Source organism: Notechis scutatus, chromosome 10 (genome assembly GCF_049901735.1).
Source record: "Notechis scutatus isolate UNSWTSFEM ecotype Mainland chromosome 10, rNotScu1.2, whole genome shotgun sequence".
Lineage (NCBI taxonomy): Eukaryota > Metazoa > Chordata > Lepidosauria > Squamata > Elapidae > Notechis > Notechis scutatus.
This window is the reverse complement of record NC_142018.1, coordinates 278,290-302,192: the sequence shown is the minus strand read 5'-3', so window position 1 is coordinate 302,192 and position 23,903 is coordinate 278,290. Positions and strand designations below refer to the sequence as shown.

General features: G+C 44.5%; 1 protein-coding gene across 1 annotated transcript in view; it reads left to right on the top strand.

Annotated features, from left to right (window-relative positions):
• The first annotated feature begins 10,022 nt into the window (after positions 1–10,022).
• The window catches only part of AMMECR1 (AMMECR nuclear protein 1), a 157,330-nt gene continuing 143,449 nt past the window's right edge, over positions 10,023–23,903 (top strand). The window contains 5 exon segments of the mRNA XM_026678569.2: positions 10,023–10,150; positions 10,153–10,265; positions 10,267–10,456; positions 10,459–10,540; positions 10,543–10,576. Coding sequence (XP_026534354.2) covers positions 10,130–10,150; positions 10,153–10,265; positions 10,267–10,456; positions 10,459–10,540; positions 10,543–10,576 — 440 coding nt within the window. The 5' untranslated portion in view covers positions 10,023–10,129.

The window sequence follows — 23,903 nt, the reverse complement described above, 5'->3', positions numbered from 1 at the left end:
GGGCTGGAGGCCGAGAGAAAGCGCCTGGTCCAGGCAGTGTCAAGCTAGGTTGATGTCCCCTGCATCGATCCAGCAGACCAAACAGGAAAGGGGGGCAGAGAGAAACAGGCCAGTTGCCAAGGTATGCCAGAGTGGGAGGCCAGCGAACTGGAGAGCTTCTTCCCCATCTTCCTGGGAGCATGGGACTTCTCGCGGCCAGGCCCTGAGCTCCCTTGCAGTTTGTTCTGCTGCTGGAGGATGCCCATGCAGTTGCCCATGCCAGGATTGCTGCAGAGCGTCTCCCCCTTTGGGTCTTTTTGTGTGGGTTGGAGGAGACAGAAATTCCAACCTGAGGTCTGCTTCAGCCTCCTGGTGCAGGGCTTTGGGCGAAGGCTGGAGGGAAATGTTGCTGGTGGTGAAGCGTAGGAGTGCCTTGTTCCAGTGGGACTGCATCATGGCCCAGAACTGGCTGACCATCTCAGCCCATTGAGCCTCCAGGCTCCGGTACTTGGCCTCGCACTCTCGCAGGTCTTCCCTCTGCTTGGAAAGCCTATGCTCCTAGTCCTCAGTGAGATGCTTCTGCTGAGCCTCCTTCTCGGTCAGATCCAATTTGAACTGAGCCAGCTTTTGGCCAACTCTTTCTTGTGGTGGCTCCTTAGCTCCAACAACTGCTTCCTGTTGTGGCCCTAAGGAACCTGGGTGGGCAGGCGAGGAGTGGCTGAGAGGGGAGGGTCAAGTTGAGGCTGGCAAGGCACCCCTTGACGTGAATGACATTGAGTTGGCCATGCCCGCCCAGTCACATAACCACCTAGCCACGCCTACCCAGCTGGTCATTAAGCAGATCATATTAGTGGTCCAAGGGATTTAAAATTATGAATTTAGTGGTCCCTGAGGTCCGAAAGGTTGGCAACCGCTGGTTTATCATATAAATCACAAATGACTGGATTTATGTAAATTATATTTAGGAAACCACTGAAGTTGGACTCATACTTAAACACAAGCAAACCATACTGAGGTTTAGTGTATTCAGAGAAAAACCAACAAATCACAGGACATAGTGAATTGTGTGAACACATTGTAATTTTTAAACCAAGGCTTATAACTCAATATATTGTTTAAGCCAAGACAATTGTAGCTTAATCAGTAAATAGGATCAAACCAGACATTTTTTTCATGCTCGGGGAGGTTTAAAAGGGGCAAAATATCTTATTTATAAAATATCAGAAGAAGCCAGGGAGAAGTAATAGAAAATAATAGTTTTCCTTTAAGTAAGTAATCCATCAAACAACAGAATAATTTATATTATTAAGCCACCAGTTAATTAGGTATCCAAAGAAATAAATGTGTTGTGCAGAGCCAGGCTGCAAAGATTAAAATGGGCTATTAAATATACATCTCTCTGAAGATCTCCTTCCTCCCCTTCCACTGTATTATTTAGTTCATTAAAATTCCTCACCAGTCCAGTCTGTGCAATAAACATATTTAAGGCAGCAAATGAAAGGCTAACCAGCTTCAAGGCTCTTTTTGATGTAACTGAATTTAATTAAAGTTCTGCCTGTGTGGTTGGATTGAAAGAGAGACAGCTATGTCATTCCCACACCCTTAGGTTGAAAAATCCAGATGAGCCTCTAGTTCTCTTGAAAATATCTAAATTGGAAAAGAAATCTTAGATGGAAGGAAGTGGACCGTGTAATACTCCAAACTGTTGATCCTGGGATTATCTGAGATTAAATTGGGCACCTTCCTAGAAGTAACCTGCATGTTAAGATCAAGGGCAGAAATAGAAACATCCATCTGAATACTCATCACGGTCATATCACAGATTTACCAGGATGTTTTTAAGCAGCAACAGAACGCAACTTTAGTTGGGTTGACCCTTTGAAAAAGAGGGACAGATGTCTATGGAGATTCTCAGTCATCCAGGTCATAGTTGTCCCATGAATGGAAGAACTGAAGAAGCTTCTTGGATGAGAAGTGAAACATTTTCCAGGAAAAAAACAAGAAAGTTCACTTGCCTTTTGGAAAAGCACCTTCAGGATAAAGAGGGTCAGTTCTCCATCATTTTATGATAGACCCAGAGCCAAGATGGAGCAGATCACTGAACCAGTGCTACCAAATCTGAATGGCAATCTCTATATGTCCATGAGATAGCCACGAAGAATTAGAAGTGTCTCCATCTCTTTGTTACCACCTCATGGCTGTTAATTTTGGGGGCTCCTCCTTTGACAAGGCTGCCATTTCACAGCCCATAGTTTTGGAAGAGTGACAGATTGTATAAAACCCTCAATCTACCACTCCTTGGCCATCCTGTGCTAACTGCTACTACTTGAAGGGGAGTGTTGTAAATATTTGGGGAAGATCTCTAGTTTTTCTATGGCTCTTGCATTTACATCTAGTTGAGTGAAGAAGCTTCTTGGATGAGAAGTGAAACATTTTCAAGGAAAAAAACAAAGTTCAGTTGTCTTTTGGAAAAAGCACTTTTGGGACGACCATGACCTGAATGGTTGAGAATATCCAAAGAGGCGCCATTCCTTCAGAAGATAAAAAGCTAGTGGTTTTGCTGTTGCTTTGTCTCACAGAACCTCATCCCGATAGTGCTACCAAAAATTTAGCAGCAAAGTGTCTGGTTCGGGGTGGGGTGAATTTAGAGGGTTCCTCTCCTCAAAGAAAGATCAGATAGACCCGTTAATCCTTACCAACACTTAAGGCATCACTTCTGATTCTAAAATTTTCCATACCACAATGTTCTATAATGTTTGTATCGTGTTTGGCTACAATTGCCGGAAGGCTATCATGTAATCCTGCTCCATATCCATAATCTCTTCATAAATATAAATGTTTAAGTTCACCTACCACTCTAGGGTGAAAATGAGAATGAGAACAGCATCTGAGCTGTTGCCTGAAATGATGTATGAACCAGGCCATTTTATTGAGCCACAATATGAGTTATTTGCCCAGGCACTTGAATGGTTTTGATTCTCAAGATTTGGGACATAGCAAGGGGCATGAATCCAACCAATCTATAAAATTGGTAAATACTTTTCTAATCTTCGCTGGCCAGTCTCAGTAAATGCAAAATACATCTTTGGATTATAGGCAAGACTAAAATACAAAGAAGGAGAGAGGGAATTGAAAAAGGCGGTCTGTTTTTATACCCCCTCTTCTCTTTCATTTTTTGACTATGGTTCATTGCCCTTGTACATAAAGCTAACTCTCTTTGCAATTGGATAGAGGCAGCTCTGGCTGTCTGGGGCTTCAATTCTGGTTTCCTGCCCTGTGAGATAAGATTTTGGCTCTGCTGGCATGAACTTTGTCCCTCTGCTTTGCAAGCCTAACAAGTGATAAAAAGAGGGTAGCAATGCAACCGCCATTTCTCACGGACTGAATGTGTGTAAAAAAAAGGCAGAGGTTCTGATGTAAATCACAGGGCTGGAAAGCACCTTGTAAATGCCCAACACTGGAATCCTGTTTCACCAATTGGGTGTCACTGCAGTTCAAGACAAACCTCTTTGCTCCCAGGGTTGCTATTATGGAGCAAAAATTGGAGGAAGATGCATAATTCTGCCTTAAGTCCAAAGAGTGAGTAAACAAACAGGCTTAGCGAGCAGCAAAGCCAAAACCAGTTTGCCAACCTGATGGAAAAGAAACACAATACTCTGAGCGTCTGCAGCCTTGCATTTTAAAGCCCAAACAGGATAAACAGAAACACAGTGTTTTTCGATAGCTCAGAAACTAGAGATACCTCTGGGAATCTGCCTTCATTTGGATTGATTTACATTGATGTACATTCAAATGAGTATTTCAAACAGTACAGCTGTCCTGGGCCGTGTGTTAGCTCTACAATATTAATTTAGGATCATGGTGTTTAAAATAAATAACTCCTATAACAGTTGTTTATTTAAGCTGTCCAGAGTCTTGGTAATCAGGAGGGCTTTTCACATTAGTAATGATTCATCAACCCCCCCCCCAAAAAAACTGAACACCTTTTGATTGTTGTGGGTGGAATTAAGAGAAGGATAAGCTTATCTCATTGAAAAGATGTTTGGGTTATAGTTCGCTGGCATTTGGGCCAAGTAGTTGGTTTAGAAATGGTTGAGTTACTATTTTGGTGATTTGAAGTGGAACAATTTGTTGATCTCTGGTATGTATTACATTATGGCTGTTCGGTTTGGTTTTAAAGACAGTTCTATAACTTATGTTACTGTTTTCTAGAATGTAACTCAATATATCATCTAGAGCAGTGTTTCTCAACCCTGCAATATTAAAATGTCTGGACTTCAATTCCCAGAATTCTCCACCCAGCTAACCATGCTGGCTAGGGAATTTTGGAAGATGAATTCCAGACATCTTAAAGTCGCCAAGGTTGAGAAACATTGACCTAGAGCAGGGGTCCCCAACCTTTTTGGCACCAGGGACCAGTTTTGTAGAACAGGGGTCCCCAACCACCGGTCCGCGGACCGGTACCGGTCCACGGAACAAGTCTTACCGGGCCGCTGGTTGCTGGGCACCGCCATCTTTTTGATAAAAGTGCTTCCGGTGAGCTTTTCCGGGTAGAAAGCTCACCGGAAGCACTTTTTCATCAAAAAAGATGGCGGCGCCAGCGCTTCCGGTGAGCTTTTCCGGGTAGAAAGCTCACCGGAAGCACTTTTTCATCAAAAAAAGATGGCGGCGCCCAGTTGATGCCGGTACTGGGCCGCGGCGCCCAGCTGATGCTGGTACCGGGCCGCGGCATAAAAAAGGTTGGGGATCACTGTTGTAGAAGACAATTTTTCCATGGACCCTGGTGGGGGAAGGGCAGGAGGATGGTTTCACATGCAACCTAGATCCTTCGCATGCGCAGGTCCATGGTGTAGAGGTTGGGGATCCTGGACCTAGAGAGAGATGGACGGTTGTATGAGTTACTTAAATAACATAAAATACAACATCCAGGAACCTGACTGAGCAACCTGGTTCCCCACAGGTATCTTCAATTCCAACTGCCTTCTATCATGGCAAAGCATTAGGGGACATGAAATTCAAATATATCTAAGAGCCACTAGATTGTTCATAATTTGTTCAGCATGCTCCTTAGACATTTCTGTCTTATTTTATTTTTGCTCTGCTACCACTTGTTTTAAAAAGAGGCTGATTTAAATCATAATCACCTGAGCAAAAAGCAACCCCATCAAAATTCAGTCACTGAAGGGGTATTTTTCCTGCAAAACTCAGGCTGGGTTCACTCAATTTGCTTTATTTGGGCTTATTCTTTTCCTGGAACCCAATTCCCATAAGCCACAATTAATCAAAATCAGAACTGTGTAAGCCAGTCTATTCTCTGCATTGCACAACATACTAAACGAGATTATGGTTTCTGTTTAGTTGAGTACGTTCTATAAACCCAGCCATTGTGTCTGTAATGATGCTTTGTGAGTCTAGCTAATCATGCTTTTAGCATGGTCTCCACTGGCTCAGAGCGATGTCTCTATGAGGTTGTTGATTTTATTGGTATATTATCAATGCAGGGGTTCAGAACAGTGCTGGTGACAGGCACTCCCAGCTTAGGGTTAGTTTAACCCTCCCAACCCCTGGCAGCAATAATCAAATGAGCCATCTGCTAGGCTCCATCCTGCTGTTGGCAAAACCAGACCTCCAGAGAGCCTTGTAAAAAGGGCCAATCACAAGACTGACATGACCCACACCTGACCCCTCACTAGACCTTCACCTGTAGTGACCCTCCCACCACAAGACCTACTGACCACACAAAGCCCTTATAAGCAGAACACCAACACTGACATCCCTTACATTCCACTGGAGATGTCACCTAGCCTGGTAATGAAATGTTCGGAAACCTTCTCACAAGCTCAGAGAATGAACCTTCACTCTCACCCTACACCTGAGCTACAGATATTTATCATTTTTGCAAATGATGCAGGGATGATATTCCACAAGGAAGGAGCCACCTCAGAGAAGGCCCTTCTTCTTGGTCCCACTAGATGGACCTCCATAGGAGAAGGGACTCATAGCACTCCTCTCTGCTCTGGTGGGTCAAGTAGATAGCACTGTAAGAAGACAATCCTTCAAATAACCTGGTCCCAAGACATGCAGAGAGTCAATTGGGTGGCCATACAAATTTTCTTAAATCAATAAATAATTGATTCTCATTGAATCAATTTTGGTATACATTACTTCTCCTCCTCCAGATTTTAAATTTGGATTGATTATATGTTCTTATTTCCCAACCATAAACTCATTTCATCATTTTGCATCTTCTGTGACTTGCAAGGTAGCCTGAGAGGTGCTTTAATGAACAGAATGGTCAGAGACTGGCCGAGCCAGAGGGGAGGAGTCAAATGTGGAATTAATGTGGAATCCCTACATGGGCATAAGAGAACTAAGTCTGCAAACTGTCGGTTTGAGAAATTCCTGTGTTATTTGTGTGGCTTGAGCAATAAAATAGCTAATTAAGCTCTTCACGTTGGATCTCATTGTTCCGCTTGTCATAAACAGGTTTTTTTAAAAAAAATCTTGGAATTTAATCTGTATTTCAACATTAATGTCTGCATGAAATTGCCGGCATGTTTTTAGAAGAGTCATTAAACCAAAAAGTCATGCATCTGTGTGATAGTATCTAACTTTTCCATATCCCTCTTTTAAAACTGTTCTAGTTTACAGATGTTAAGGATGACCAGATTCTTTTATTTAGCTGCAAAAGCATGAACTTTTCCAGCTTGAGACAGAATGATAGATTCTGCGGTTGACCTTTGCATTCCTCTGAGTGATGAATTTTATCATTCTGAGCAATTTCCTTTGGGGAGGAAAAGTCACTTTATGACTTTCAAAGCTTTTGACATCTTTTCTGCACTGATGGATTGAGTCTTATTTACAGTCTGAGACTAAATAACAACAGCAATGCAAGTCCCAAAGTCAAAACAGACAAAAAAAAGATAAAGGAAAGCATAAAAGAATAAATTAAGGTCGAATAAGATACGTAATATGGAGATAAAATATTCAGATCCATAGATCAAAAGTAAATTAAATAGGCAACTCCAGCATTTTAAAAAATTGCCGGCACTGATATATTGCAGTAGAAGGATAAACCAAATAATTATGCATTATACAGGTAATCCTCAACTTGCAACCATTTGTTTTGTGACTGTTCAAAGTTAAAACAGCACTGAAAGTGCGTTATGACTGATTTTCACACTTTTGACAACATCTCCATGGTCACGTGATCAAAATTCGAGCGCTTGGCAACAACTAAGGTGAACTGGACTGGGCTGAGAGAGAGAGGGACTGGCCCAAAGTCACCCAGCCACCTTGGGCGTGAAGCCCAAGACTGCATTAGAACCAAGACTCACCTTAGCTGGCTTTCATGCCTAAGGCAGGACTAGAACCCAAGTCTCATGGTGATTGGCCCAAAGTCACCTAGCTCGCTTTTTTGCCTTAGGTGGGACTAGAATTCAGAGTCTCTTGATGATTGGTTCAAAGTCACCCAGCCAGCTTTCATGAATAAGGCAGAACTGGAACTCATGGTCTCCAGGTTTCTAACCAGGTGCCTTATCAACTAAACTGGCTCACCCAGGAGCTTCCAGAGATCCGTCACAAGCGCATGTTGTTGTAAGGAAGGGCAGATTCCCTCAAGTGGAGTCCCTTGACAGCATATTCAGCTCCCAGGGCAGCCTCCGGAAGGGGTTTCCCCTTGCCTCCTTCTGAAGCTTCCACTCTGCCTTGGAAGCGGCCCCCCCACCCAGCAATAACCAGGGTCAATCCTGCTAATCTTCAGAGACCAGACAAGGCTGCTACCTCCATGTGTTATTGTTGCAATCTATACAGTCCTTGACATACGCCTATAACGGAGCCAAAAATTCCTGTGGCGAAGTGAAATATTGGTTAAGTGAGTTTTGCCCCATTTTGCGACCTTTCTTGCCACAATTCTTAAGTGAATCATTGCTTCCTATTGACTTTGCTTATCCAGTTATAACAAGTGATCATGACACTGCAACCGTCATAAATGTGAGTCAATTGCCAAGCATCTGAATTTCGATCACGTGACCACGGGGAAGCTGCAACAGTCGTAAATGTGAAAAACAGTCATAAGTTACTTTTTTCAGTGTCGTCATAACTTTGAATGTCACTAAATGAATTGTTTTAAGTCCAGGATTACAGGTAGTCCTCAATTTACAACAGTTCATTTAATAACTGTTCCAAGTTACTAATTTAACAACTGCATTGATTCATTTAACAAATTGGCCAAGAAAAGTTGTAAAATGGGACAAAATCAAAATAGTCCTCTCCTGCAGGAGCTGCATTGGTTGCCGATTTGCTTCCAGGTGCAGTTCAAGGTGCTGGTTGTCCCCTTTAAAGCCCTTCATGAGTTGGGACCAGGTGATCTGAGAGAAGGTCTCTCGCAGGTCACACATCTACCCTACCTATTAGACGGGGAGGGAGGGAATCCTGTGGGTCCATCCCCGAGGGAGATATACCTGGAGGGACCCAGAAGGGCCTTCTCTGTAGTGGCTCCTTCTCTCTGGAACATCATTCTCCCAGAGATTAGAATGCCCCCCATTCTTCTTACGGAAGGCTCTGAAGACCTGGTTTGGCCATCGGGCCTGGGAAACCCAGAGTGAGATGGAGCCCATCAAATGGCTCATGTGATGTGTGGGCGGGGGTAGGGGGGGAGTTGGGGGGGTGATTTATTTATTTTTCCAGATTTTGTTCTATTGTACTTTATTAACTTATTTGGTACTTTTTGTTTTTTTTTATTTTAAATATGGTTTTACATTCTGTAAGCCACCTTGAGTTGCCATGAGCGAATAGGCAGCAATATAAATTTAATAAATAAATAAACCTCACTTAACAAATTTCTCACTTAGCAACATAAATTTTGGGCTCAACTGTGATTGTAAGTAAAGGACTGACTACCTGTCCTGTATGTCTATTTCCCCCCATGCATAGGCGCAATCCGGTTAGACTTAAGGTGAAGCCGCCACTCTGGGTGACAGGAGTAGGGCCAGTGCCAGAAGAGCATTCCCAGAAAGAATGGGGGCGGCTTGCAAGAAAGCAACGCAGGCTTAATTACACCTTGGAGCTCCTGCCCGCCTCGCCCGACCGGTTTTGAAAGAGCCAGCCCGACGGTTTCGGCGGCTCCGCTGGGGCGGCGCAGGCTGTTTATCCCTGGCTGGAAGCGAACCCAGTTAAGCCAGTCAAAGTCCCCTTTGCGAGCGTTGCAAGAACAGGTCGGGGGAGTTTCGCTCCCTCGTTCCCATCCGGCTCCGTTCCGGGTTTGGGGGGCTGGGGATGGGCTGCGAAGCCGGCGGAGGTTCCAGTACTCAGACGCTGACACACACACGCTCCCCGCGCAAGCCCACCGGGTGCTGGGAAGGACCGACCCGGGCTGCTTCTCCCAGCGCCCTGCAAAGTGGCGAGGGGTCCCCACTCAAAGGGGGATCCTGAGTACGAGCCCCCCCCCAAGCGAGCGTGCCTGCAGCAGAGACCGCCAGTCGCGGGCCCCGAGCAGGAACCGGCCCTTTGGGGGACTGGAGGATGGGCAGGTGGGAGAAAATGGCCAAGGGGATGGTAAAAAACCGGGGGGCAGAGTTATCGTAACTTGCGAGTTACTAACGACTGTTTTCTCCATCACTTTCTCCCCCCCGTCCCCCTTACTCCTCCTCTCCCCGCCTTTCTCCCCCTTCTCTTTCCACGCCCCTCCCTTCCCCCCTCCTCTTTGCGGGGATCCCCTCCTTCCCCGCGCCCCTTACCCAAACGCCCCGCCCTCCTTTCCTGGCTCCTCCCCTTTCCTCCCGGATCCCTCCCGCGGCCCTTTCCTCCCTCCTTCCTTGCTTACCTCCTCCTCTTCCTCCCCCTGGGCTTCCTCGCCCCTCCGCCCTGCTTCCCCCTTCTTCCTTTTTCCGCGCCCCTTCCCCAAATGCCCCTCCCTCCGTTCTTGGCTCCTCCCCTCCGTGACCCCTTCTTCGCTTGCCCGCTCCTCTCCCCCTGCGCTCCGCCTGCCCCCTCCTCCAGTCCCCCGCGCCCCTTCCCCAAACCCCCTTCCCTCCTCCCCCGGCCGGCCTCGCCCTCCGCTCCCCTCCTCCCTCCCCGCAGGAGGAGCTTTCCCGGCAGGAGGCGGGGCCGGCGCACGCCCCGCCCCCCCGCGGCCGCGCCGCCCCCCGCCATGGGTCGGAAGCGCTGCGTGGGGGAGACGGCTCCAAGATGGCGGCGGGCTGCTGCGGGGTGAAGAAGCAGAAGCTCTCCAGCTCCCCTCCGTCGGGCTCGGCCGGCCCGGGCGGCGGCGGCGGAGGGGGCTCCGCTGCGGCGAGCCGGGGGCGATACCGGCGGGGGCGGCGGCGGCCGGGGCGGCCCGCGCCTCAACGGCCTCGGGGGCTGGCGGGGGCTCCCCGGCTGCGCCCTCTCGCCGCCGCCTCGCCCGCCCGGCTGCGGAGGGGGCCCCGGCGCCGGCCTTTCGGGCCCCGCCGCGCTGCTGGGCTCCCCGGCGCCGGGCCCGGCGGCTGCAGAAAGATGGTGGTGTCGGCCGAGATGTGCTGCTTCTGCTTCGACGTGCTCTACTGTCACCTCTACGGCTACCAGCCCCGCGGAGCCCCCGCTTCACCAACGACCCCTAGTAAGTAGCCCAGCGGCGCCCCAGACTCAGCCGGGTCGAGGAGCCCCGTTGGGGAAGGGCATCGACGGATCGCCCCCCTCCGTCCCGCCATCCTGCTGGGCGGGAGGGGCCCCCAGACCCCTGGAGGGAAAAGCGGGAGAAGTCCCCAGTCTTCCTGCCCCAGAAGCGAGGCTTGCTCCCTCCCTGATCCAGTCCCTCCTGGGTGGGGGCGCTTCCACGCGGCCCCCTTTTCTTCCCCCCTTGGCTCCGTGCCCGGCTGGGTTTCTTTGCCCCTCCCTGTTGCTCTTTTGGGGCAGTCCCCTCCCAGCTCCACATTTGGTGGGGCAGCTGACTTTCCCTGCAGCAAGTCCTGTTTTGGGGTGTCTCCTGATAGCCCAGCAACTTATAGACTGCCTCCCACAAGTCCCTGTGGTCCTTCAGCACCAGGGGTGGCCCCCAAGAAATATCTCATTGAGCTTGACTTGAGCCGATCCCTATGGCTGTCTTGTTTGCTGTACTATGGTCATTTTCCAGAATAGGATTTTAAAAAATCTCAGTCTAGGGATTTCCTAGTGGTCTCCTATCTACAGCCCTGCTTAGCTTTTCAAGTTGAGCCCAAGTTTTCTGAGTAATTTCCCATCATTACTGCAAGCAATATCTGGTAGGAGACCCAAACCCTTTCCCCGCTTTTATGGTTAGCATCCATTTTTCTCACTTTGTCTGGCTGTCTGTGTAGCTTGGCATTGAATGAATGGGGGTTCATTTAGCAGTCATTCATACATTTTAAGATTTCCTCTGGCCCTTTTGCACAGCCCCGTGGCAAACCTTGTGTATAACTTTTGTTTCGAGTTGTCAGATCTCTCGGGTCTGTTCCATGCTGATCAGCAGGAATGGTGGAGAGCTACGAGGTTGGTGAATATTTATATATGCTCCTGCTGGCTTCACCAAATTTAGGGAATGTGATAAACTGCTTGATTCTAGTTGTCCATCTGGCAGGGTTTCTCAGAGAATGCTTGCCCTGCTTGGATAGTTTCAAAGCTTGTTCTTTACTGCATGATCTCAGGGTTAGGAACTGAGACCTCTAAGCCAGCATAACGTGTGTGTGTCCATGTGTGTGTGTCCGTGTGTGTGTCCCAGAGTAGTTGTGGTGGAAAGTTAAAAATGATATGAAAAAAAGAATGTGTCCCTTTTCCTACTTACTAATCTCCCTCCTCCCATATCTTACTGTGACATCTCTGCTGTCTTGGCAAATATTTATTAGTACAGGTAGTCCTTGACTTACAACAGTTCATTTACTGACTGTTCAAATTTACAGTGGCACTGAAAAAAGTGATTTATGGCTGCTGCAGCATCCCCACAATTACATGATCAAAATGCAGATGCTTGGCAACTGATTCATATTTATGACGGTTGCATTTTCCCGGGGTCACATGATCTCCTTTTGCAACTTTCCGAGAAGCAAAATCAATGGGGAAGCCAGATTTACTTAACAACCGCATTACTAATTTAACAGCTGCGGTGATTCACTTAACGATTGCAAGAAAGGTTGTAAAGTGGGACAAAACTCACTTAACAAAGGTCTCATTTAGCAATACAAATTTTGGGCTCATTTGTGGTCATAAGTTGAGGACTACCTGTATTAGGATTTCCAGAGTACAAGTAGTCCTCCACTTAACAACCATTCATTTAACAATGGTTCAAATTTACAATGGCCTTACGACCTATCCTTGCACTTATGACCTGTGACCATGTGATCATAATTTGGGAGTTTGGCAATTGACCCACCAGTTGCAGTATCCTGTGGTCACGTGATAGTGATTTGTAACCTTCCCAGCCAGTTTCCAACAAGCAGTGTTAATTGAGGAAGCTGGATTCACTTAATACCATAACTCTGATTTTCTTAACGGCCGCAGTAAAAATGGGCACAAAATCAAGTCCAAACATATGGATGACTCACTTTACAACCAGACTGACCTAGGATGGATCACAATTGTGGTTATAAAATTGAGGATTGTCTGTCCTGGGATTCCTTAGTTGCCTTACTACTTGCAAGAGTATTATCCTGTTTATAATAGCTGGATGAATCTGTATTTTAAATTCTATGTTGTCCATTCTGTGCCGTTTCCAGGGCAGTTTTTACAAGAGCATAATGCAAGAACAAGCCCCTAACAACATTTATTTCTTTTGACTTCCCACACCAAAGGTGGTGTTTCCTGTATCTGCTCACAACTAAAAGTTAATTAGAGAACCAAGGAAAAAGGTTAGAAATTAATTTTGAAAAGCTGATAGGAGATGGGGATAAAACATAAACTCTTCAAGTGAAGTTTGACTTCTGGTAACCTTGTGTTTCCTGTCTGTGGACTTTTCTTGACTACAACATAGACATGGTGTTGTATTGTCTTTTTGGCCCCGGCAATGTGGGTTCAAGTTAGTTTCCTAGAAATGGTGGTATCACCAGTGGGAAAGCGCTATCTCACATTCCCATATATTCCTAACCTAAAGTGTGACCTTCATGCATTGCAGTGGTGAACACAGTTCTTCCTTTGGCCATTCAGTGATGCATCCCCTAAACATAAATGAACACTTAGAGGTGGAACAAGAACTAGTCAAAGACATGAAGACGTGAAGTACAGTCCTAACAGCCAGTCCATATTAAGAAGTGATTTAACATCTAACTTTATATCTAGGTAATCTTCAGTGTCGGACCCATATATTATGCATTACTGTAGACTGGTCTGTAGAGATTAGGAGAACCTAAGAGTGCCTGGACTATCCGTGATTAGAATAGAATAGAATACTTTATTGGCCAAGTGTGATTGGACACACAAGGAATTTGTCTTGGTGTAAATACTCTCAGTATACATAAAGAAAAGGTACATTCGTTAAGAATCATAACGTAGAACACTTAATGATAGTCATAGGGTACAATCAACAATCAAATCATACTAGGAAACAGTCAAGTGGGAGGGGATGGGTGATAAAGAGTGATGAGAAGATTAACAGTAGTAGTAGTAGTACAGAGTTTGTAATAGTTGAAGGAATTATTTGTTTAGCAAAGTGATGGCTTTGAAGGAATTATTTGTTTAGCAAAGTGATGGCTTTCGGGGAAAAACTGTTCTTGTGTCTAGTTCTGGTGTGCAGTGCTTTATAGCATCGTTTTGAGGGTAGGAGTTGAAACAGTTTATGTCCAGGATGTGAGGGGTCTGTAAATATTTTCACAGCCCTCTTTTTGACTCATGCAGTATACAGGTCCTCAATGGAAGGCAGGTGGGTAGTAATTGTTTTTTCTGCAGTCCTAATTATCCTCTGAAGTCTGTATCTGTCCTGTTGGGTTGCAGGACCAAACCAGACAGTTATAGAGGTGCAGATGATAGACTCAATAATTCCTCTGTAGAACTGGATCAGCAGCTCCTTGGGCAGTTTGAGCTTTCTGAGTTATGCTTTTTTCTTTGTTGTGATCAGCAGAGCCATAACTTAATTAAAGAAAGGTGTTCTATGTCACAGAGCCTACTTTGGTCTTGAGTGATAGACTGATCTTGACATCAAGACTAAGCATTATCATAGCTAGAAAAGGTGGTATACCTTCTCTAGAGTACATCCACCCATATGAACATGGCATGTGACAAACAACCATTTGTTGAAAACTAAATTATCAGAATAGTTGCTCTAAATTAGAAACCGGAGAATGCTTTGTCTCATTCTTCCTAAATTTGTGGGTAGCTTTTGTCAGAAGTCTTTTTTATATTATTTTGCTTGCAGATGCTGTCTCATAAAGAAGTCACTCTTGGACTGTGCAGTAAAGCAAATTCAGCAGTTCTTTCTGGTTACAAAACCTGAACAATAATAATCTTTGAGCCCGTCAGGACCATCTAAAATGTTCAAAATTGGTAACTGAATTCCCTTGGGAATTGGGTAACTATAAATTGACCATTAAAAAAAAAATCTGGTCAGAAATGGCAGAGACCTGAATATTGGTGTAAAGATTTCCTGAAAATTGCTGATTTGTTGGAATACAACCTTTTTTTGCCTATCTCTACCTTACCTTTTATTATTGGTTTAATATTGGTTTAAATATTCTTCTCTTGGCTTGTGGACAATTTGTTGTGTAACACAAAAAAGAACTTGGCTTATTATTAATGCCATGAAAGTAATTTCTCATTATACAATTTCCTTTTGCAGAGTTATATACACTGACAATTTATTTCTAATAAACAAATATGCGTATATGTATCCTTGAACGTTTAAAGGTGCAGTTTTACAAAGCTAAAAGAATGTCTACCAGCGTACCTACCCGTGATTTCTATATTTGTTGTGTTCCTTGGTTCTGACAGAAAGGTACATGATTTTCTGTATATTGCCACATAGATTCCAGGAGTGTGCAGTTTTTTTATTCAGTTCCAAAAGTCGTTTCAGAATCCTTGGAGGCATGAATATATCACCAAGCTATGAGAAAGGACATAGCTGCTTTAAAGAGTGGTCCAATGCTGGCTGTTTTGTATTTTCCAAAACATCTTTTGCAATGGTGAACACAAATGGTAGCACGGCTCTAATGATTACTAGATTCTCCTTCCATACATCACTTCTTAAGAAGTTTCCACCAGCATTTAGGTTAGGGATACAATCCACATAATATAAATATATTAATCATCCCCTGGACGATTGCCTTATAACAGGAGAGAATAAGAATGACAGGATTGCACCTTACAGTACCTAGCTTTTATATTTGCACTAAAAAGATGAAAGTAAATTAGGCATAAACATTCAATTTGGAGCAAGGCATTTATTCTGAATTACTCTAATGTGCATGCTTGTGATCTTTGTATAGCCTACAAAATTTCAGCTACCATATTGCAGCAATTCTTATGCAGCACCTTTCTTTCATCACTTCTCCCACATGGGACCCTATTTTAATATTCAGCAATTTTTTTCCCTGTGCATTAGTTGCCTTATCCTATTCCTAATCCAGTTTATTGACCTCATTGCTGATGCTCCCTCATGTGCCAGGCTGAGCACACTGTTACAGGAAACAAATCTAACAGTGAACTCAAAATGGAAGGTACAGCAGTTGGAACAAAAGGTGCCGGAGAAGATAAGGGAGACATTGGTGAGAAGGGATCTCAAAGCTTCCTGATGTATAAAACATTTTTTAAAATATTAAAGGCAAAAAGAAAAAAAAAAGGAAATAAATTCAGTAGCTTTGAAAAACTGAGCATTAGGATGTACATGCTCCTTTTTGGAGACTAACAGCTGGTTGAGAGTGTCTCTCCTTCTAAGGAATGAAGTTGTGAACCCAGGTCTTGTGGCTGTGTCACTTAGAACAGGGGTCCCCAACCGCCGGTCCGCGGACCGGTACCGGGCCGCGGAACAAGCCTTACCGGGCCGCTGGTTGCTGGGCGCCGCCATCTTTTTTTTGGTAAAAAAGCGCTTCTGGTGAGCTTTTCCGGGTAGAAAGCTCACCGGAAGCGCTGTTTCGTCATAAAAGATGGCGGCGCCAGCATCGTGAGCTTTTCTGGGTAGAAAGCCATTTCTACCCGAAAAGCTCACCAGAAGCGCTGGCGCCGCCATCTTTTATGACGAAACAGCGCTTCCGGTGACGCCACCGGAAGCGCCTTTTCGTCATAAAAAGATGGCGGCGCCCAGTTGACGCCGGTACCGGGCCGCGGCGCCCAGCTGATGTCGGAACCGGGCCGCGGCGTCGAAAAGGTTGGGGATCCCTGACTTAGAAGATCCAGCGGGTAGATCCAGCCGGAATTCTTCACATTTATTCTGCGGTTCTATGAGTTAATTCTTTCACCAGAGACCCAGTTCTTTAGGCTGTCTCTGTGGTTGAAACAGGTGACTACTCGCCAGGGATTGACTAGGTCTTTTAGAAGAGTCTGCTACATGGCCACAAGCTTTATATGGCTCTCCTCCTCTCCAAGCACATTTCAGGATAGGCGGCGATTCCATAGGCATCCTGGCCAGAGTTGGAAGAAAAAAACTAATACAGGTAGTCCTCGACGTAACAACCACCAATGAGCCCAACATTTCTGTTGCTAAGCGAAACATTCGTTAAGTGAATGTCCCCTTTTTCCGACTTTTTTGTGCCACAATTAAGTGAACCATTGCAGTTTTAAGGTTGGTAACCTGGTTGTTAAGTGACTCTGGCTTCCCAATTGACTTTGCTTGTCAGAAGGTTGCAAAAGGGGATCACACAATCACAGGACTCTGTGACCATCATAAATATGACTCGGTTGCGAAGCATCTGAATTTTGATCACGTGGCCACATGAATGCTGCAATGGTTGTCATGTGAAAAATGGTCATAAATCACCTCCTTTTCAGTGCCATTGTAACTTTGAATGGTCACTAAATGAACTGTTGTAAGTCGAGGACCATCTGTAATAAGAGAAACAGTTTGGTCTAATAGTTAAGATGCCAGGCTAGAAAGCAAGAGACCATGAGTTCAAGTCCCATCTTAGCCATGAGAGCTGGGCGGATGAGCTTGGGCCAATCACTCTCTCAGCCCAGCTCACCTCACAGGGTGGTTGCTGTTGTGGAGAAAATAGGAAGAAGGAACATTAGATATGTTCACCATTTTGAGTAGTTCATAAACATAAAGGTGGGATATAAATAAAATAAATAATAGCCTATTATGAGCTCAGAGGTATGGTTTGAAATCACCAGGCAATGCTTGTTGAAATATCCAAAAGTGAATATAATTTGGGGGACGGAGGAAATGGGGTAACTTTCTATTTTGTGTCCTTTGCTGATGTGCCCTGCAATCTTTTTTTTGCTAAAATACCATTCTACCTCTATGTGTCTCCTCTTCTGTACATTTAATCTTTCATACCATTAAAATAATTCCCTTACAAAACTCACCAGAGGTTCCCTGGGAGAACATTTAGGCTAACTCAGTTGCTCAGTGTTTCTTGACAGCCTGCAAAGATTTGGTTTTATCGGGAACACTCTGTTGACTCTTCCTAATGTTTATTTTGCAACTCGTGGTTTAGTCTTCCACCAGGTCTTTTGCTTCTGAATCACTGAGGACACCATCATGCTTAGAACATAGAATAACAGAGTTGGAAGAGACCTTGGAGGTCTTCTAGTCCAACCCTTCTCAAACAGGAGACCCTATACCAGGTGTGTCAAACTCAAGGCCTGGGGGCTGGATCCGGCCTGGGGGTGTGTGCTTAGATCTGGCCTGTGGGGCTGCCCTGGAAATAGCATACGACTGGATCACGGTGCTTCTGCCAGCAAAAACGGAGCTCTGTTTTCGCCAGCAGAGGGTTGCAGGAGACCGTCCCAGCTGAAAACAGAGCTTGGGAGCCCGTTTTCACTAGCAGAGCACTTGGGCCACCGCAGGCACCCCACCCCCCGACATGAGTGACATCATGCTGGCCATGCCCCCCCTTGCCCCCCAATCTCAAACACAACTCTGATGTGGCCCTCAGTGAAATCAAGTTTGACACCCCTGCCCTATACCCATGATGGCGAACCTACGGCATGTGCCATTTGTGCAGGCATGCAAGCCCCAGCCAAACTTACCTGCACTGCACATGCATACGCCTCTCAGCTGGTTTTTGGCCTCCCAGAGGCTTGAGGGAAGCCTCTGCAGCCTCGGGAGGCCGAAAAACGGGCCTTCCGGAAATACAGGAAGTGACAAAATGGGCCCATTTTTCAGCCTCCAGAGGCCACAACCCAAAACTGGCTTCCCTCGAGCTCCAGAGGCCCCTCAAAGGCTGAAAACGGGCACTTCTGGTATTTCCAGAAGGCCTGTTTTTCGGCCTCCTGAGGCTGCAGAGGCTTCCCTCGAGCCTCTGGGAGGGTTGAAAAAAGCCTCAAACAGTCTGAAAATCAGCTGGGAAGCGCATGCACGTGCAATGCAGGAAAGGGAGCAGGGCTATTGCGTACGCTTTTGGCACACCACAACAAAAAGGTTCACCATCACTGCCCTATACCATGTCAGTGGTATAAATGGCTGTCCAGTCTCTTCTTAAAAGTGTTGTGTTGGAGCACCCACAACTTCTGGAGGCAGGCTGCTCCACTGAATAATTTTTCTCCTTAGTCTCTCCTTGTTTAGTTTCCAGCCATTTCTGCTTTGAGTCTATATAAGGAATTTGGCATTGCCTTTTTGTTCCAACCAGTAAACACTGTAAAACGCTTGCCTTTGCCTTAGGCTTGAATTCAGAGCTGATAAATAATCAGCACGGAGACAAAACAAATCTCAGAATTCCTGATGGGGTGGGGTGGGAGCTGGCTACAAAAGGCCTTCACTGTAATTTTTCCACCATTCTATAACTACTAGTTTTGGGTAGAACCCAGTTGTATCTCTGTCAAGGTTGAACAATTGGCTTAAATAAATTTGGAGAAGACAATCTGTAACCTAGCTAGTTCTGATAGGCAAGTGCTCATTGTTTTGGAAAAAGCAAATAAGGGATGACCTGGGTCCTTGGGAATTTACCACCCATTCTGTATCCATGTTAGGCTTGGATAAAGTTTGGAAAAGGCTTGGAAATATGTAGCTGAAGCGGAGAATTTTAGCTTTCATTTTATTAAGCAAATACTGTATAACTTTCTCGGTCCTTCCATCCCTTCCTTCCTTCCTTCCTAGTTGCTGGCCAGGCTAAAAGCACAGAACACTAAAAAAGAGACAAATTGAAACAATAAATCACATTGATGCCCTGATAAAATTTACATTCATCCATCAATAACCTCATGCCAGGTCTAAATGACCAGGATCAAGAAGTCTTTAGAATTGTAGCCAAATTATGTATCATGGACAAGTGCAAGGTGTGTCCTGCATGTTTTTTGTGTGTTGTGTAATCTGTTGCTTAACTTCTCTGTGTTTGATCTATGACTATATGTTTTAATAATTTAAACCATCTTGTAAATTCAGATTTGAGAAAAGCCTTTGGGTATTCTTGCCATTTGTGGGTTACATGATCCTTGAAAAACCCAAAGTAGGAAAGATACATCATTTTGATTTAATACTTTTTTTAAAAAAATATGAAAGTTTTAGAAATGCATGAGTTCAGGAATACTAAACAGCTTTTTAACCAGGCACCCCCAAAACACATCTCTGCAGTGTCTTGAATTCTCAATATAGTCTAATTTACCAGTAGAATAAGTGTAACTGGATGAACACAAAAAGAGCTGAAATTGGAATAACGGCTGGATTCAAAGGAAAGTTCCAAATGGGAACGCTTCATTCAGATATTCTAAAATTTACTGTGTTCTTTACCTTAAACTTTCCAGGCTTACATTCTTACCTGCAAGACAAACCGTCTTGAAATTGTGGTAAATTAATTTTTAGACATTGTATAAAAGAAAACGTGAAAAGGTCGGGTTGTCTTAACTTAGAATGAATCTTGCACCTACACTTTTAATAGAATCTTGGTTTGCTTGAATGCTATTGAAGTTGCCCTGCCTCCCCCTGTTGCTTTGCAGATACCTTAATTTGCAATAAATACTTGGTGTTGCAAAACTACAAACAATTTGACTGTGAACATATTAGTCCTATATTGTCACCCTGACCATAGCTTTCTGAGATTTTATGCAAAGGTCGCTTTCAGCTTACCCAGATAATCTTCTTACTGGGAGATGCTGGCCTTTTAGACTTTCTGCCTTCAACATGTCTCTCTCTCTGGAATTTGATTGCAAAAGAAAGTGCTAGTCACACATGTTACAAGTCTCTCCTTCTGTGGTACCCTTGGGAGTCACTTTGCATTGGCATCTTTGGAGAAGCACCGGCTCTTGCCCAGAGAAACATCATCAGGTATGTGCCTGAAAGTTGAGTCATGGCAACAGAGCTTATTTTCTTGTTGGTTCCATACGATTTACTGCCCATCCAAGCAGCTTCTTCAGTCTGAACAAGATGGTTAGGAGAATAGGCAGTTTGAATGTGCTAAAATTCCTAAAATTTGGACAACCACCTGGATTGTACCTGGATGACTGAGAATCGTCATTGACATACCATCAGGTGTATTTTCTACAAAAGGGTTGGGTTAAATTCCTGCTATTGCCCTCCAGTCCTACAAAATTACATTCTGTGCTGAATTTTAGTGCATAGACCTTTCTGCACATCTTACCCTTGCTAGGAACTAGTGCTTGTAAAGCATTGAAAAAAAGATACTGAAATTTTGTGTAACAAAATATTGAAACTGATTATCTCCAAAGCTCTATCTTCATATGTATTTTGATTATAATTGTTTAATGGGTTTACAGATAATCCTTGATTCGTAATTTATGACTGGTCCTTGCATTACGACAGTTGCAGCATCCCCATGGTCACATGAGGAAAACTTGGGTGCTTGGCAATCAGCATGTGTTTGCAGTAGTTGAAGCATCCTGGGGTCATGAGATCACCATTGGTGACCTTCCCAGCCGACTTCTGACAAGCAGTGTCAATGCAGAAAGCTGGTTTTGCTTAAGCAATTCACTTAACAACTGCAATGATTCACTTAACGACATGGCCAAAAATGGTTTTGAAATTGGGCTCTAGGCAGTTAACAACCACTTGTTTAGCAATGGAAATTTGGTCCCAATTGTAGTTGTTAGTTGAGAACTACCTGTATATGATATACAGAAGTCACATTTCATCTTGTTTTGGGAATGAAGTTACAGAGAAATTAGCAGGAATATATACTGAGATCCATGGACATGTTTCATTTCTAGCTTGGTCTTGACAGTTCGCTCCTGCTGCCTCAATTTCTGTTTCCCAAATGTAACAATTTCTGATTTTGGGTTATTCGGTAGAGACATATTTTTAGGGGAAAGGGGTACCATTTTTGAAGCCACATTTCTAACTTGTACCTTTAGGTTAGGGGTTCCCAACACCAGGGCCATGGGCTGTGCAAGCAGTGGGTGAGTGTGCATGCACACAGCTCCGCTTGTGTGCGCATGCAAATGGAGTTGCGTGCATGCCTGCATCTCACACAGAACCTTCTCCTCTTCCCCCCTCGGCTGTCTGCCTAGCTGGAAATGTTGGAGACCACTGCCTTAGTAAGGGTTTGTCCACAATATTGGAGGTGCCAGGTAGCACAAACTTTTGTCAAATGCATCAGCTAAAGAGCTTTACTTTTGACTCTGCATTTAATTAATGTGTCAGAAATTAATTCCACCCACAGGTTAGTTTGTGACTAATCAGAGACTATATTCCCCATGGAACTCCTTTCAACAAACCATGTAGAGATTTCTTCCTGGCACATCCTTATTTGTTTGTTAAATGTATTTGCCATCTGTTTTCACTGTGGGGCTACTCTAGGCGGCTTACAATAATAAAAAGGAAGAAAAACAGAAGGAGCATAAACAGAAGTAAAATAATAGAACAATAAAAGAATGGCAAAGGAACACAATGAGAACAAACAAACATTCTTGATAGTTTTTTTGCATGCTTTGGTGAGAAATACATGCTTTCTTCTCTGTACATAAATGTTGGTTTTTAGAAAACATCTGGTGCAGCTTCATGGGAGTCAAATTTTAAGATTACGGTTATTCTATATTTGAAGAAGATTGGGGCAAACTTAGGCTGAGTCTCATTAACCTGGAATTGAGTGAAGGGCCATCACCATCAAAGTCAAAGCAGGATTTTCTAGCAAAACTGCTTTTAGATGTTCTTTTTCAGTCTTCTGCATTCTTTGAGGTTTCCTCCGTTCGGGGTGACTTCCCGCCTCCTCCCCCCAACAGGCTCTTTGTGGGTGAAAGAGCTGAACAGATGAGCAGCTGGCATCTGGTGCTGATTTGATTCCAGGCACATCATGATGCCTGAGAAGATTGCAGTCATGAAGGCTGGGACTATGGAGGTTAAGTCCAGTGTATCAGGAAGGAGATCAGATTGGGAAAGGCTGAAGATCCACATGTTTGGGGAATCCTTGCTTGCTCCAAAAAATGATTTTGTGATAGCAGATGGTAAATTCTTCACTGCTCAAGGGTAGTCCCAAAGGTTCTTTTTAAAAAGGCAACTAGATTTTGTTTCTCTTTGAAGATGTTTCACTTCTCATCCAAGAAGCTTCTTCCGTTCCTAGAACTGAAAGTGTGTTCTAAATATCCATTTCCTGTTCCTTGATGCACCATAGAACATAAAATAATAGCGTTGGAAGGGACCTTCAGACCTTGTAGTCCAGCCCCCTGCTTGACCTTATACCATTTCAGACCGATGGTGTCAAGTCTCTTAAAAGCCTCCAGTGATGGAACAGTCACAAAGCAAGCCATTCCACTGGTTAGGAAATTTCTCCTTAATTCCAGGTTGCTTTTCTCCTTGTTTAATTTCCATCCATTGTTTCTTGTCTTGCCTTCTGGTGCTTTGGAAAATAGGTTGTTAGGTTGACCCCTCTTCTTTGTGGCATCATCATTGGCATCCTTCAAGAGATTATGGTATCGTGCTCTGAAAAGAGATCCTAAAACAGCATCTAGTGTGGCTAAAAAGGCCAATTTGAGAGTGGCAATCTCTTCCACTTCCACTTCTTTTTGGCAGCCCCTCAAATATTGGAACACTGCTATCATATCTCCCCTAGTCCTTCTTTTCACTAGACTAGACATGCCCAATTCCTGCAATCATCCTTCATATATTTTAGTCTCCAGTCCCCGATCATCTTTGTTACTCTTCTCTGCACTCTTTCCAGAATCTCAACATCTCTTTTATGTTGCAGTGACCAAATATATTGTGGTGACCTGCACCATTTGCAGGTGTCTATAGGGAATGGCCAAAGTACATGATATGTTAGATTTTCTTACACCCTACCTTTCGTCCAGTTGGTCAAAGTAGCTTACATGTGACCAGTCTCCATTTTTAACCCTAGCAAATTTATAACATAGGTTAGGTTGATACTGAGTGGCGCCTGATGAGTTTCAGTGGTTGAAGATGGATTTAAACTTGAATTTTCCCAGTCCTAATTCAACAGTTTAACTACTAGATTTTCGGTCTAGAAGGATTTCAAAACTGGCTCATAATACGGAAAAAACACTCAACAGCCATAATAATAATAACTATCTAACACCATAAATGGAGAAAATGTGGTCACTAGGAGTTAAAAATGACTTGATGGCACATAACCAATCTAATATTATAGATCAGTGTCCCCAACCTTTGTGGCTTGGTGGCCTGGCTGGAGGGAGAGGGGGGAAATGGACTATGCAAGTGGCAGGCTCCGCTCTCACAAGAGAGCAGCTTTTGGGGCATCGTTCACACAAACGAAGCTGCACGTGTACACCAGCCTGCTCTTTGCATGGGCCGATTCTGAGTAGGCCATGGACCGGTAGTAGGCTGCAGCCCGGGGATTGAGGGCCCCTGCTGTTAATCAGTCTTCTCAAACTGAGGGCCTCTTGGACATGTTAGAATATAATTCCTAACAGTTCTAGAGAACAATTGC